We start from the raw sequence: 16564 nt of genomic DNA, 5'->3' as shown, positions 1-16564 counted from the left end.
GCTAGCAAAACAGTGGGTTAACTTCGCCAAAACAAGTTGTTTGACCTTTCACGGTCTCCGTACTTCCCTTGCAGCGCGAGCACAGCGCGGCGGTTACGAGCGTTGAACATGAACGGAGACACAGGGGAATCGTAGCTCTGAGAGAGCTGTGTGAAGCTGACACCCCGCTCTCTGAGAGCTGTGTGAACAGCTTCACACAGCTCCATATCTGATGNGGGGAACGCGGCTCGACGTAACAGCAGCAACTCGAGCACATTACTGCCCCCTATATGTCAGGTGGACAAATAACACCTTTTCTGTTCAAATTGCCAACCCGCCACAGTGGCGTGTGTGTTGATCAAATTCACCCGCCACTTCAAATATTTACCCGCATTTGGCGGGTGCTAATTTCCACCCCTGCTTTTAACTGGTTTCAGGTGATCAATCATGAGCACGTTTGAGTTGTGGCTTAGTTGTCTCCTCCCAAGGACTCTTTAACTCGCCTTCAGATTTTTTTTTTTTTTTCTTTTTGTTTTCCCATCTTCCTTTTTTGGATGTGCTCTTGTATGGGAGAGGGGGTGTCCCCCCCTCTCTCGGCCTGCAGAAGAAAGTGTAAATCTTTCCCCTGCTGCTTCTGTCCTCCTGGTATTTCCTTTTAATGGTGACGTAGCCCATTTTGTCAAATGTCAAGCATTTAGGGAGAGACAATCCCCTCCCTTCCCCCATCCCACCCCCCCCACTTTTCACATCTCGACACAATTTTCTGAGGTTATAATAAAATGTCTGACAGAAATTAGGTACCACAGCAAGATGTATAAAATACTATTATATCATATGCCATTAGTGTTGGACAATAAGTGTTTTAAAATAAACTAACGACCTAGCATTACTTGAATGAAATATTATAACCAGGCAACAGGATATGTTAACCCTCACAGTTTGTGTTGAGGATGACTCTTAGCTACTACCACATCAAATTTGTAGCTTATTTGTCTAAACTTGGCTGAGTTGTACACATTTTTGTTTGCTGAAGTCACTTGGCTGTGAGGGCCATCCTAAATGGGTTGACTCCAAAAGTTAAGCAGTGGTGGATGTTCATCCAATAATTACTTCCTGGGAGTTTCAATAAAATCTGTCCAGAACCCTTGAGATATTTTGCTAAGAAATTAACACTCTCAGACGCTGACAAAGACCTCATCGCCCTTCTGTGGTGGGCGCTGAACGTCACTCGAGGCGTACAGATAAGACTCGATTCAGGCTAATCGTAGGGAGAGGGTCATCCAAACATGTTCAAACTGGACGAAGTTAACAGTAATGCGTAAGGATTTAACTTATGCATATTTTTAAATTTCCAGTGACTTTAACTTTTGGCCACCATGATAAAAACTAGAAACAGTGTCTAAGGTCTGTTAAAGTGGAGGCTTGAAGCTTGTGCATCAGTTATTGATTGTACTGTAGTACTTTAATGGACAGATAAGGCCTGTGAACAATAAGATTGCCATAAATAGAGCAGAGCAAAAATCCTTCATTATTACAATAAATAATCTAAGGTCTAAAAGTTGTTTTTTTTATCACTTCACTGAACTGTCAACAATACTAAAGCAAATGTTGCAAAAAACCCGTCGACATTTGAAAAATATGGGAAATGGGAATAGTTTTTAAAGACTGACACTTCTGTAAAACAAAAAATATATCCTGATATGTTTTGAACACTGTGAGGGGAAACCCTCCCCTCCTGCTGTCCCCTGCTGGATCCTGGACCTGAAAAGGGACATTATGTCCACATATTTGGACTGTCAAGACTCTCAGTCAGTTCTGTCCTGCGCTTTTGTGGTTTTGACGTGGAGTTATAGTTCCACTTTGTCTGTCTACAAAAAAAGGATTCAGTTCTTGTTTTTGCCATTCTGGTCTCTTTCTCTTTTTGTTTTTCAGTTCAGACCATAGGCAGTACAGTATAATATACAGTGTTGTTTGTATATGTACTGTCTGGTTCCTACACAACATGTAAGCTTTCTACACATTCTCCACATGGCCTGGTTTCCTGTTTGTGGTGTTTATTAGCGTTACAGCACCACATACAGGCCGGGCATTGTTCCTGCAGCATTTAGAGTTTTCTACATTTCTGTGTGGATGAAAACATTTGTAGAAAGTATTGTTTACAAAATTATTTTTAGTTGCAACAAAAATATTTTTCTTTTTTGAGAATAACATTCCTGAGCAGGCAAAATCATAGTTGGCCAAATGTTTGCTTCTTTTAATATATATTCATTCTGGATATTGGTAGAAAATGTTAGCAGGAAAGACAAAGAAACTTTACTTTATGGTCAGTAAAAAAAACAATATCACACTCCAAGAGTCTTGAATGCAAAGCTGACTTTTTGCAAACTGCAGCTTTGATGAACTTGAGTTGAAGATTGTGACTCTAAAATGTGGTAGTCACAAAATCGCAAAGTGAATGAGATTTTCAGCTTTTTTTTTTTTTTTAACTGTTTCATTTAACTCTGAGTCATTGAAACTCCTGTTTCAATTTCCACATGTTGTCTTTATTAGAGATCCACACTCCTCCCTGTAGTGACCTACGCATCATGTCATTCACCGAGGTGAGGGCGGAGAGCTGTTTATGACGCACTTGGAAAAGTAATCCAAGGATCTTCTTAATGTTTGAGTACAAGTCCCATTTATTCAAGGCTTTATGAACATGGCAACATTAGGAGTAGATCACCATAATCCAATAAGGCAAAAATGTTGCAGAAATCTATTGTCTCATCAAATGAAGGAAGAAACAAGGTCTATTCCTTTCAAAAAAAGAAACCTAATTTAAGTTTCAACTCAGAAAAATCTTTCAGTGTGAGTTTTACATGACAAGCTCTGATCCATAATATTGCCTAAACACTCATAAGATGGGACCATTTTTAACCCTTGATAGATTCGATCTTATGAAGTTCAGCCATATAATGGCACCCAAGTATAATTAAATGTCCTGCATCAGCTGTGGGTGTGCCTCTATTGCATCAGCTTGCCCCAGATTTGTCCATTGATGAAGTCAAAATACGCAACAAATGACTCCTACACTCCCTTTCCCTTTTCACTGCTTTAAAATGTCAAATATGTTCTAGCTGGCACGGAGCTCAGTGTCTTTCAGCTGCTGTATGGTTGTTGTGTTTGTGCAATCAGCACACACAGTCCTGCTCCCTTGTTGTTTCATTCAGCTCTTTTAATTCAACACTGGGCTACATTCCTCGCAATCAGCTCTTCGTTGTAAATGACATCTGTTGGGATTCTATGTGAGCAACTCAAATAACCAGTGTTTTCTTTAATATGTGGCTAACTGAACGTAGAGCATTTAATTAGAGGGTAAGAAGTTCCCGAAGAGTACATCCAGCTGTGAGCTATGTGCTTCCAATTTCTGTGTACGTTATTTTGTGGTTTTGTTTAGCTACAAGAGTCTGCACGAAGCTCATTCAACACTTCATCCTTCACTGGAGGAGGATATAAAATGTCCTTGTTTCACTTTAGATTGTTACTTTTTACAATTCTAGTCATGCATACCAGACTTAATTTCAGTTTATATAGCCCTAATACCCATCCTACATGGCTTCTTGCAGAAATAATATGCTTCTTCAGCCCTTATCCTGATTTAAATTTTTTTTAAATACCCGGTAATCAGTAACAGTTTGAACAGAGAGAGAATCTCTAGACAGTCACTCTGTTTCACACTCGGACCTTTTTCCAGGAACTGGTTTTCTGCGCTTCAGAGAGAATTTGGTAGTTCACCAAACAGGAAATCTCTCGCCTTTCCTTTTTATTTATAAGACCTACATAAGACAAAAGCTGCTCTGTAAACAGCTTTGCAGTACTACAGCCAGTATCTCACCAGGCTGCGACTGTTGGAGGCTCATCGGCGACAAAAAATTGTGACGAGAATTGGCAAATTTTCTGCTGCAATCTCTTTGAATTGTGAGTGTGCGTGCGACCAGCAGGTTGTGTTGTGAAAATGTATGACATTCACAGCCTATTTTTGAATGCATGGCTTCTCAAACTGTACTCAAGGCTGTGCTCATTATTGTTGCCAACCTCTGACCACATCGAGCAGCTTCTGATCCAGTGAGGAACCTGTAACTCTGTGTGATGAGAGAGATAATAGAAGAAGCCATTTGGGGTCTGGCTATTTCATTTTAACTGATGCAATGTGATAAATATCATTACTTCTAATCTGATTTTTCATTAAAACTAAGCTGACAACCTGGCAGAATTAATAACATCTTCTGACCAAATTCCAAAGTGAACTATTTACCAAAATAGTTTAAAGTATTCCAAATTCTTTGCGCAGATAGGAAACTGAAAACATCAATCCTGAAATCTAACCATTCAGTTCAAAGAATTATTTTGGTTTATATTAAATAATAATCATTGTTTCCCCTTAGATTATTAAAGTATTACTTGTTGCTGTGTTTTATCTTAATTAATCCTCATTCAAAGTAGTTAACAGTCATTCCTCAAAAATATTCTTTAAACTCTTACTTTTAGTCTTGCTTTTTGTTATGTTTATTGTTGATTCTAGTTTCTTTTTCTTTTTGCAATAAACCTTAAAGACAAAATTCAGTTTCCTCATTATTCAGAGTAAATATTATGATAAAGAGTTCCCTGTTACTTAAAAATTCAGCTTCAGTTGTTGAGATCTGTTAATAATAAAGGTGAATAGATTAAACAATCTAATGATTGAGTTCCTATAAGGTATAATCAATCTGTTTGGTCACTCTGACCTGGTGCCCCTGCTTTAAGGAGAGCTTAATATGTGGTAGGTTGAAGAAAACTTATCACCCTTGCTTATCCTTATCTATCTGCTACGCGCCGTTTACCAGCTTCTCCAACAGTCGCAGCTAAAAGGATTCAAGAAAACTGAAGGTCACATATGACCATGAAGCCTGATTACATGCAATCATCCATGTACTTTCTAATCAACACTGTTGTAATTGTTAACAACTTTGTTGCCCATATCAGTGTTAAAGTATTTTATTTTAAACTTCAGTGAGTTAAAGGTTGCAGTGAACAGATTGGCCAATGGAGCTTCTAAAAACACAGGAGCGTGCTGAACTGTGAATGTGTCAGAAGTTTAAAAATCCATTTGCTGGTTATTCTTGGACCTTGTGGAACACATGTAACCCCTGATCATTCTTTCCAATCAGATCGCACAGAAGTACGACCCTCTGAAGGAAGATGAACTTCGAACCTGGATTGAGGACATCACCGGACGCTCCATTGGCCCAGACTTCCAGAAAGGTCTAAAAAATGGAGTCATTCTGTGCGAGTAAGTAGAGAACATCTCAAATGTTTACATTGAACCACATGAATCTTGATGCTGTTTGTTTATTATTATTATTATTGCATTTATATTTGAGAAAATAAAAATAATTTGGAATTGCACTTTTTTTTCACAGACTGATAAACAAACTGCAGCCAGGTTCTGTGAAAAAGATCAACCAGTCAGCGCTGAACTGGCATCAGGTGAGTAAACTTTAAACCCACAGAGGGAGCGGCCCATTGATACAAGGCAGGACCATTGTTCTATGCAGTTAGACTTGGTATTAGTTGAAAATCAGCTCTCCTCTTGATGGTTCATATGCACCAAATCATGTTCTGTAATAGTTATACCTTTCTCTTGTGGATGTAAGATTTAGGTGTAACCAGTCACAGTAAACAGACTCTTATAAGACTGCATGAAACCTGTGCACACACTGCACTGCAAGTTCTTTTCTATAAAACTAAATATGTATGCAAAGAGCCTATGTAAACCCTGCATAATCACTGTTGTTGTATTTGGTGTGGTCTTAGCTGGAGAACCTGACGAACTTCATCAAAGCCATCACAACGTATGGCCTGAAGCCTCACGATATCTTCGAAGCCAATGACCTGTTTGAGAACGGCAACATGACGCAGGTCCAGACAACCCTGCTTGCTCTCGCAAGCATGGTGAGTTTACACGTGATACTCACACCATAAACAAAATCATAAAATGTGTGTCGCGTTCTGCCCCAACAGAAAGAATTGTTTCAACCTGATTTTTTTAATTTTTTTTATTGTAGTTATTTCTTACTTTGTTAATTAGTTTCTAACTTAAAATCCTAATATTGTGATCAGTGATAGTATGCCTTTTTAATGCAGCTGAGTAATTTGTAGAGTAAAATAGATTCTTACGGTTTGACTTTAATGGTTGTCTCTTTCTTGGTCGTGGCTGCAGATGCACATCCTGCTTGAAGTAAATACTTCACACCATTTGTTCTCACTGAAAGTTTTGCAGATAATAGTTTAAGATCATAAGAACCTTTCCCAGTTTGACTTTTACTCAGTTTAAACTTCATTTGGTTGCATTTCCCATTTAAAAGATTGAAATGTATAATTGAAAACTTATATTTGATTAATTTTTTTAACCCTATAATGGTAATTAAATAGAAAATAAATATCTACAATGATAGTCCTGCTAGTGAAAGTTTTATTTCAATAGCTCTATAACTGAGATTTATTGGGGAAATGTAACTTTAAGTCTGCAAAAATCCTTAAGATTAAAGTGGCAGTTTTTACGTTAAATAGCTAAACTGAATATGTTTTGCAGAAGACCATAATTTATTTCTTCCTAGTTAAAAATAAAAATTTCAGAAGTTTTCTTCCTGCCCACAGTCAGTATTTCTAATAGCTCAAGAAGTAGTTAAGCGTGCAGATCACACGTGGGCATACTCTACCCAACCCCACACTCCTGTACCTGCACATGCATGCGTGGGCACATTGTCTAAACAGGTTCTGGTACAAAGACAGTCCTTTTTAATTTCTAAGACAACACTTGCAAGTGGATACGTGGAACAACTACGCAGCCTAATGTTTCCATACAGGTAGCATCTAACGGTTCAGTCTACTTCTGGATACATACGAGACAAATGTTTCTTAAAATGGATTGAGAGCTGCAAGGGGAGAAGAAAAGTCCAAGCAGGAGCTGGGTTGAAATGAACTTTTTTGTATTCTTTTTAAAATGGGGGCAGTTTTGCAAGCAGCTGTGCAGCCAGCTGCTGCTAATGTGGGCTTTATTAACAAAATAATATAACTACACTACTTAAGAAGTTGGGACATTGTGAAAAATGTAAATTGTGAATAAAATTTGGGTTATGAGATTTGAAAATCATTGCATTCAGTTTTTATTTACTGGTATATTTTTATACAACAGCCCTACTTTTTGAGAAATTCTTGTTTGACATTGTAGCTTTGGGGCTTTTGTTAATCATCTCTGTTATATTTAAAGTAAAAAGGTTGTATTTTGGTACTTTTCCTGTGAAGAGGGGGAATAAAACTTTATTTTTATTTTATTTTTCAGGCTAAAACCAAGGGCTGCCAGTCACGAGTTGACATTGGAGTGAAGTATGCTGACAAGCAGGAAAGGGTGTTTGACGAGGAGAAGATGAGGGCTGGACAGTGTGTCATCGGCCTACAGGTAGGGTTTTTTTCTTTGGTTTTGTTTTTTTCTGCCTCTGCTAGTTGACAACCAACAGCCCTTTGTTTACTGTTGCTGTATTTCATGTCTAAAGATGTGTTAGTGAAAATGTTACACTTTGGTTTTGGGAAACAAAAAATACAAAAGGGCCTCAGTAAATTATCCAGCTTATTGGTAACGAGAAATTATTTGATATCTTAAAAAGTCATTCAAGAAATCACTTGGAGCCAATCAAGTCAATGGTAGATCATTTGTCCTGTTGCAAACATGGTGCACAAAGGACTGCCTGAGTTTCATGTTGAGCTCTGCATGTAGAAGAGCTGCTCCTCGTTCTCCCCTGTAGTTAAGAAAAAAAAATGTGTTTGTTGCGTCATTTAAGTACCGTGTATCTATGGCAGACCCGACATGTAACTGAAACTTTGAGTCATTTGTTTATGTTGGAATCGCTGTAACGGTGCACACTATCCTCTTAAGCTTTCAGGTTTAAAAACCCGTAAACGATTGTCCTGTGATGTTTCTGTTTGTAGATGGGGACCAACAGGTGTGCCAGTCAAGCGGGCATGAATGCATATGGCACCAGGAGGCATTTATATGACCCCAAAGCTCACATCCAGGCCCCCATGGACAACACAACCATCAGTCTGCAAATGGGAACCAACAAAGGAGCGAGTCAGGTACTTCAACAAAACTCATAAAGTTAACAATAAAGGACTAAAGGGCTCCCCATGGGGATGTGGCATTTGCATTTCCAGTCTTTCTGCTTCTAGAAACTATTACTATGTTTATTCTTATTCAAAGCAGTAACATCCTGAATGTCCACAACAATTCAAAGCTGAAATGTGATCTGATGGATTCAGTAAAATTAGTTTAGTTGTGTAATTATTTATAATGGAGCAAAGCAAATTAAATTTGGTGTTCTTTCTGCTACAGGCTGGCATGACTGCTCCTGGGACGAGACGGGCCATTTACGACCAGAAGCTGGGCACAGATAAGTGTGACAACAGCACCATGTCTCTACAGATGGGCTACAGCCAGGGAGCCAACCAAAGTGGGCAAAACTTTGGCCTGGGACGGCAGATCTACGACGCCAAGTACTGTCCCAAAGCTGAAGAGATGGCTGATGGTGAAAACGGGGCGGGCAGTGGCCATGACTACATCCCTGATTACCAAGATGAGGGTTACCAAGGTTACCAGGAAGGAGAGCGGTTTTATCAAGAAGATGGGACAGATTACTGAAGGACTGAAGAAAGCTGAGTGAGAAAAGAGATGGTGTAAAGGTGGTATGTTGTATAAGAAGACCTCAAGGCAGGCAGGTGGTGTATTTTTTTATATCTTCAGGATGTTGCACCTTCTATTTTAGGTCCCATCCTGTTTTTGTTTTTTTGTTTTTTAGTATTTGAGATTGTCTTTAGCCCTAACTGTGGGAAATTATCGATACACATATCATAATGAACTGTATTTCTGTGATTTTTATATTTAAAGTGACCACAGAGGCTGGCTGTTTGGCTTAGATTTTTTTGTGCCAAGGTTATGTTTTTGCCCAAGAGATGTTTTTGCTCATTTATTAGCTGCATAACATTTTTCAAACTTTTTTTTTTTTCATGTCACAATTCTAAAAGAAAGTCTGTTACTTGGATTAAAAACACACCCGTGTTTGTTTTTTATAATAGCTGCGTAATGTATGTAAACAACAAACCCTGTGAATGAGACTGCATTTCTTTTACTGTCAGTATCTTCTACCTTTTTTCAGTATTGGTCATTGATGTTTTGTAGACCAGGAAACAAAATGGATTCTTTTAGAACAAATCATTTTCATGCTGTCAGTACTTTGTCTTTTCTTTGCTTTTCTCTATTGGATGAAATGGTGGGGTTTTTTTTGTTTGTTTGTTTTAACTCGTCTGGCTGGAGAAAGACTTGTTTTCTTTGGAAGTAAAGTGGAAGAGCAGAGAAAAAATACTGAAGTGGAGTTTGGAACATTCCAATCAGTAATACTGGATTTACTTGTTTAAATGAATCTTTCTGAGACATGTACATGTGTACCAATCCTTCATTTCTATTTGATCATTTCTGGTGTTATTTATACATATTTGTGATCAGACAGGAAAGTAATTTTGTATCATGGTTTTTGAGTTAAGTTTGACATTGGGATTTGCTTTTGTTGCCCCCCCACCCCCACCCCACCCACTCTCTGGGATAATAATTGCCTATAGAGGAAAAAATCCAAATGTGAGAACAGTATAATAAAATAAATGTATTCATTATCATGCGTTTGGAATGTTTTTTTTTTTTTAATTTGTCTTTGAGCCACTTGATGTCACAGCATGACAGGAGTACAGTAAAAATATTTTTTTCCCGTACACTCAAGGGTTTTCCCAAGGTACTCTTGTTTCCTCCCACAGACCAAAAACATGCATGTTAGGTTCATTGCTAATTCTAAATTATCCCTAGGTGTGAGTAAGAGTGTGAATGGTGGTTTGTCTTGTTTGTCTCTATGCGTCCCCTGTCCAGGGTGTCCCCCGCCTTTTGCACAGTGGCTGCTAGAGATAGACACCAGCTCCCTGCAACCTGGAAAGAAACAAAGGAGGTAAAGCAAATGGATGGAAGGATTTTGGAAAAAATGAACAGGGTGTTTATAAAAGAAATCCAATGGTTACATTATTTTCTAATAAAGGACAATGAGATGAACAATTTTTTTCTTTACTAGTGTTTGAAATATTAGGTAGAATAAACTTTTTGAAATCCAGAGATTGCCTTTTAAACTTCCTGTGTTCTACAACAGGTCCTGTCTTTCTGGGAAATGATCACAAGTACACAAAATGAAGCCTGCATATCACCCGCTGCCTTTCGTGCCAGAGTTTTACACTAAGATAATCTTGTATTGAGATTTTACTGGAGTTGTAGCTGTTTTGGTCAAACCTCGAAGATAGCATTAATCTCAATCTGATGTGATATTACTTGTGTCATAATCTGTTTTGTAGCCAGAAAATATCCATAATTTACCTGTTTTAAAGAGCTGTAAGAACAATAGTTAGAAAACATAAAGATGTTCCTTCAGTTTTCTTTTAGTTCACCTTTATGATCCATAAAATGTATGTATGTGTGTGTGTATTTCTGAAAAACAAAATAGACAAAATATACTAACACCTAAATTTCTGGGTTATGTGCCTCACAAATAAACACTAGAAAGATTAATACAACTATCAAACTTTGGCTTTTCTTAGATTTTTTTCTGCTGGTCTTTACAAAACAAATCTAAACAAAATGGACACTCTGACCTTGGGTACATACAAAATACAATGAGACAAAGATGAATGAAGACGACAAAGACTAGGTGAAGAGACAATATCCCTCTTGTTTTATCAAAAGTGACAAGAAAACAATTATTGCTAAAGTTTTAAGCAGAGATCCTCTCACAGTGCGTAGTGCTTGAAGTATTTGTTGTGAATGACCCTCAGCCACTGAACTATAGGCATTATTTAATGTTTCTAATGTCATCTGAGTGCATTGGCCATCTTGAATTGAGTTAGTTCCAAAAGATAATCAGGTGTAGATTTTCACTCAATGATTACTTCCTGAAAAACAGACAGTTGACTACTATTGATGGAAATGACAAAGTTTAACACAAAGATAAAGCTCAGAAAATGTGTTGTGGATCAGTTTCAGTTACTACTACCACATCAAATTTTAAATCAATATGATTATATAATTTTTGTGTTTTTTTAAGGTCAGTTGGCTGTGGCAGCCATTTTGAATCAAGTAAACTCTGGGTTAAAACAAGTATGCAAGATTAGTTAATAATATTATTAGCTATAACAATTAAAGAGATATGCTCTGATGCTCTGGCCCTCATTGGTCTATTTTAGCTAAATTCTGTTCATCTGAATATATACATAGATCAAACCACCCTGCACACCCTATTTGTTCCACATGAGCGGTTCCACTTTCACTTTAAGTTCGGGTCCTCTACCGGGCCTGGGAGCTGGAGGCAGTATCTTAGCTGTTCCTAGGTTTGCACTCTTCTGAACAGAGATCTTCGAGGTTGTTTCTGGGATCTGTTGGAGCCATTCTTCTAGTTTGTGGGTCACAGCACAGGGTGCTTCGATGACCACTGGTACCACTGAGGCCTAGACTTTCCACAGCTTCTCGTGCTCCTTCTTCCTGATGTTACAGTCACTTATCATCACTGGCTGCAGCTGAAAATAGGATTCTCTCATTCAGAAAGAAACCAACTGAACAACTTCTTTAACAGCTTCAACCACCCAACTCATCATCCCCTCAGAACGCTGCTGAAGAAGCTCAAACGGAGCTGCTTAAGCTTAAAGAGCAGAACACTAGCTGAAAGCTAATGAAGCAAAACACCAGCCAGAAGCTAAGTGAAACAGAACACTAGCTAAAAGCTAAAAGGAGCAAAACACTAGATTGATAAAAGATTAAAAAGCAAAATGCTAGCTAAAGGCCAAGAGTAGCAAAACTGCTAAAAGCAAAAAATAGAAAAAGGCTAGCTAGAATCTCAAAGTAGCAAAACAGTAGCTAGATGCTAAAGGTAGCAAAAGGCTAGATTGTAAAAATAGCAAAAGGTTAGCTAAAAGTAGCAAAATTTGAGACACTGTTTTTTGTTTTTATTTTTATTTTACTCTTCTAACATAGCCCTGTATGTCTGGTAAATGTTCAATTGTTACATTTTCCTTGATGACACCACTTTTAATGGAAACAGTTTCCCACAACTAACTTTTAACAAGACAAAAGAAGTACCCCTACCCCTGTGCCACCCTGTTCAGTCAGTGTTTCTTATTTCAGTTTCATGGCCAAGTTAGAAACCTGTGACCTGCACCCCTTAACAAGATCAAATGATAAAGTACCCTCTGAAGTCTGTTAGACGATGTGAATGCTGCTCTGCTAAATGTCTCTACTGGGACCATCACAATGACCAATAAGCTGATATATACAGCACAGCAACAGTGATCTCTGACATGCTTGGCTATAAGATAAAGGCTACAATGCATAAGGAGCATTGTTCTCCATGGAGGAGGAGGCTGGAAGTTAAGATCAGGGCAATATGGAGATAAATCAGCCAGCTGTCAGAGCAACACAAAGATGCAATGAAGAAAGACCTACCATGAAAATACCACAACTTGTCCATACCTGAGGCTCTAAAGATTGCTAAACAATGCCTCAAAACTTTGGCTACTCACCTGAAGAGGCACACTCAAGAAGCAGAAGCCAGGAGAATAAACAAGTATTTTCCTCCATCTGAAGGAGGAAATAGAGAAGTTGTGGAGAGTCAAGGCCTCAGTGGTGCCAGAGGTCATTGACATATATATGCTCTCTCTCTCTCTCTCTCTCTCTCTATATATATATATATATATATATATATATATATATATATATATATGACATGGGTTCAAAGAACAGTATTGAAGATTTGCTTGATAATGAACTGAAGAAACGTTCAGATCAGAATGGGGAAGTTGCATTAAACTAATAAACAAGAACTTGAAAATTCTTCTGGCAATTTCTTCACTTCCTGCTATTACTTAAAATGTTTATGTCATTTATTGGCTGCATGTTTTTCTCAATTATATTTTGTTTTGTTTATCTGTTTATATATATATATATATATATATATATATATATATATATATATATATATATATATATATATATATATATATATATATATATATATATATATATATATATATATATATATAGCCAAGATACTGCGCAGAACCCTCAAGCTCCCAGGCCTCTGGTAGAGGACCCTAGCTCAGGGGATGAAACGAGACCACCCGCGGAGGGTGAGAAGGGATTTTTTTTTCATATATATATATATATATATATAAATTTGACAACTTGACAAATTTAAAGAAACTAGCCACTATAAAAGTAATAATTGGCCGACTTTTTTAGTCTTATAGTACAAATACGCCACCCTGTGTTCACAGACGAGAGAAACCCGGAAGACATTCTGGCGCTCGCCTAAAATCTCGCGATATTAAGCCTAACGAGACCTCCGGACGTTCTTTTCCACCGGATCATCGGGCAAGATGGTAAGTGTTTGTCTGAAGCTAATGCTTCTGAAGTTGTAATCTTCATCCATCTAAGCTTTTGTGTTGTTGACTGTGACAGCGTATTGCATCTGCAGATAGTTATACATTTTTATTGATGTTTTAGTTGGAAATGGTTGATCAGAATGACATACAGTTACGTATTTGGGCTTTGTTTTAGTACTTAGCACAGGCCGTCTGTAGCTAAATAAGCAGATGGTAAGAGTAGACCAGATAATTTAGCTTGAAATGTATGTGCGCTTGTTATATGATTGCCAAGCACATATTATAATTATTTATCTGTGAAAGTTTATTAGTACTAGTGATCACGGTGGTGAATAAATAATAGCGAACTAGCATACATGCTAACAAGCTACTAACCGGGGCTGATGCTCGTTTTTCTAGGCGGACACCGAGGTCAAGAAGAAGCGTACCTTCAGGAAGTTCACCTACAGAGGTGTGGACCTGGACCAGCTGCTGGACATGTCTTAGTAAGTGATACACAAATCAGTAGTTACGTCCATAAAAGCCACTATACGGTATGTATGAAAAGAAACATTTTCTTCTGAGATGTACATATTCTCATGTGCTTCAGATTATTGTTGGTATCATAATCAAATCTTCAAAATCTCAAACTTTGATTACGATTTAGAGGGCTGTGATGCAATTTGAAACGATTTATTGATGCATCCATAATCACACTACAAATAACATCCTGAGCATAGAATCGGTCGGGTCTAAAAGAAACACTGCAGTGAATATGATAGTTTTCATTCAGACTAGAGTTTGGGAACTAAATGAACAAAAGGAGTCAAAGTACTCAGTAGAGTGAAAAATAATTCTGGGGCAATGGATTTTCCTTCAATAAATGTTAGAGCTATCTTACCCAATTTATTCAAAAGTGTTCTTTAACAAAACCTTTCTGGAAAATGGCAGCAAAGACCATAGACTCGTCTTTATGCTGCCTTGGACAAAAGTGTATATTCAGAGAAGAGCCTTCTGCATATTGTCTTCCTGTGACAAAAATCTGATCTTAGGTCATTTGTGTTTAAACATAAGATAAAAAATTACTTCCAGTTTTGCACATCTCCTCTCGACATCTTTGTTTCTGGTTCCAGAAGCACAAGCATATGAGAGGAGATGAGATAATAGGCTCAAATGGGTTAAAATAAAGCTGACATTGCCTTATTTACAGCAGTTTTTATTTGTCATGTGACATAGTTGCATCATCTGTTTGTTTTTTTTTTTTTTTTTTTTTTTTTTTTTTAGCAGCATACAGCTATTTTTTCAGGTGTGCTGTGAATATGGTGATAAAGCAAATAACAATCTGATTCTATTTTACAGCGGGACAAACAAATGTCACTTAATCAAAAGTACAATGGTTTATTTTCAGATTCTATCGGCCTCTTCTCAACACCTGGGTACAATTTGGAAATTGGGACATACTTAAAAATGATTTTTCTAAGGTTGTTTCTCATGTCATGGGCAGGACAAAGAGAGGAGACACAAATATGATCCTTTATGTTAAACTCGCAAAAAGTGTTGCTTTGACATTTGTCTAGATTGCTCTAACGATAATTTTGTTTGTTGTGTTGTCCCTCTGTAGCGAGCAGTTGATGCAGCTGTACTGTGCCCGCCAGAGGAGGAGGCTGAACCGTGGCCTGCGCCGCAAGCACCAGTCCCTCCTCAAGCGCCTGCGCAAGGCTAAGAAGGAGGCTCCTCCTATGGAGAAACCAGAGGTGGTGAAGACTCACCTGAGAGACATGGTCATCCTGCCTGAGATGGTTGGCTCCATGGTTGGTGTGTACAACGGCAAGACATTCAACCAGGTTGAAATCAAGGTGAGATGATCTTAGTCACTTGGGAAGCACATTTGTTTGCACCTGTTTGTAAACTAGAACTATCTTGGGCTGATATGTTGTTTTTTAATTTTGAAAATGTTAGTAGTATGAGTCTAAAAACAATCAAAGTATAGACTGGTCCAGGAGGCTTTACGACATGGCCTTTTCAGAAGCTGATACAGTTTCCTGAGATCTGTCATACATGGTTAAAATAAAACAGGAATATGGTGATAAATCCGTATAAAGAATGTCTTGAGCTATTTTACATGGGTACATGGCCAGCTCGATAGGTTCATAAATGAACAACTAGACACTGCTTAAGGAAGAGCTTTTTTTTTTACAACCATACCACTAAACCAAGGTGTGAATGGTGCTTGTTTGAAGTTTGATTCTCAAATTGTTTGAAATTGCTCAGAATTTTAGTCCTTTATCTAGGAAAAAGATGCATTTATTTGCCGTCAATCACAGCAAATATTTGTTTTGTTCTAGCGTGTGAACCAAGAACTCTAGTAAATATTAAGAGTTTTAATGATTTCTTTTTATTTTACGATCTTGTGAACTGGAAAACATACTTTATAATATTCCATACATGAATGCACTGTACTTAGATAAGTTTTTCAGAATAAGACTTCCTATAGTTCTGAGGTTGCTTTGCAGCTCTCCTGTATGTCCTCTACCACTTTCGGGAGCCAATATAGGCTAAACACTGTTCTGTTTTAGTTTATGGTTGTCATTTTCTGTTGTATGTTAAATATTATATTGCTGTCATTTAGCTTTTTAAAGTCCTGATTACATCTTCTGCTCTTGTTTTTGTAACTGAATGTATTTTCTATCAATTTCAATCCATTTGTGTACTGACTAAAGATTTTTTTCATCACAGCCTGAGATGTGTGGTCACTACTTGGGAGAGTTTTCCATCACCTACAAGCCAGTCAAGCACGGTCGCCCTGGTATCGGAGCCACACACTCTTCTCGTTTCATCCCTCTGAAGTAAAATGGCTGTATTGTTTGTATAAATAAAAAATAAATTGGGGTTTCCTTTCAACTTGGTTGCCTGGGTGTCTTTATTAAATTCAAATTAATGCAGATTTAGAGAATATGGTACTATAAAAACCAAGGATCAGAGTATATGTTGGTGTATTGGGTGTTGTCATACATTTGTGAGATGTTTTGCTAAAGGATGTGGGTACCTCCAAGATAACTGACTTGCACATATTGTC

General features: G+C 37.7%; 2 protein-coding genes across 2 annotated transcripts in view; both read left to right on the top strand.

The window, feature by feature from the left end:
- cnn2 (calponin 2) overlaps positions 1 to 8705 on the top strand; it is a 10886-nt gene extending 2181 nt beyond the window's left edge. Inside the window, exons 2-7 of the mRNA XM_017431329.3 lie at positions 5166 to 5287; positions 5418 to 5484; positions 5812 to 5949; positions 7340 to 7456; positions 7984 to 8130; positions 8387 to 8705. Coding sequence (XP_017286818.1) covers positions 5166 to 5287; positions 5418 to 5484; positions 5812 to 5949; positions 7340 to 7456; positions 7984 to 8130; positions 8387 to 8692 — 897 coding nt within the window. The 3' untranslated portion in view covers positions 8693 to 8705. The remainder of the gene's footprint in view (positions 1 to 5165; positions 5288 to 5417; positions 5485 to 5811; positions 5950 to 7339; positions 7457 to 7983; positions 8131 to 8386) is intronic.
- A 4732-nt stretch (positions 8706 to 13437) lies between these two features.
- rps15 (ribosomal protein S15) lies at positions 13438 to 16389 on the top strand. Its single transcript, XM_017431338.3, has 4 exons — positions 13438 to 13506; positions 13909 to 13994; positions 15110 to 15344; positions 16225 to 16389. Exons 1-4 carry the CDS (start codon positions 13504 to 13506, stop codon positions 16336 to 16338), a joined length of 438 nt encoding a protein of 145 aa, XP_017286827.1. The 5' UTR covers positions 13438 to 13503; the 3' UTR covers positions 16339 to 16389.
- The last annotated feature ends 175 nt before the right edge of the window (positions 16390 to 16564 follow it).

This window comes from Kryptolebias marmoratus, linkage group LG20 (genome assembly GCF_001649575.2).
Source record: "Kryptolebias marmoratus isolate JLee-2015 linkage group LG20, ASM164957v2, whole genome shotgun sequence".
Classification (NCBI taxonomy): Eukaryota; Metazoa; Chordata; class Actinopteri; order Cyprinodontiformes; family Rivulidae; genus Kryptolebias; species Kryptolebias marmoratus.
This window is presented reverse-complemented; position numbering and strand designations above follow the sequence as displayed.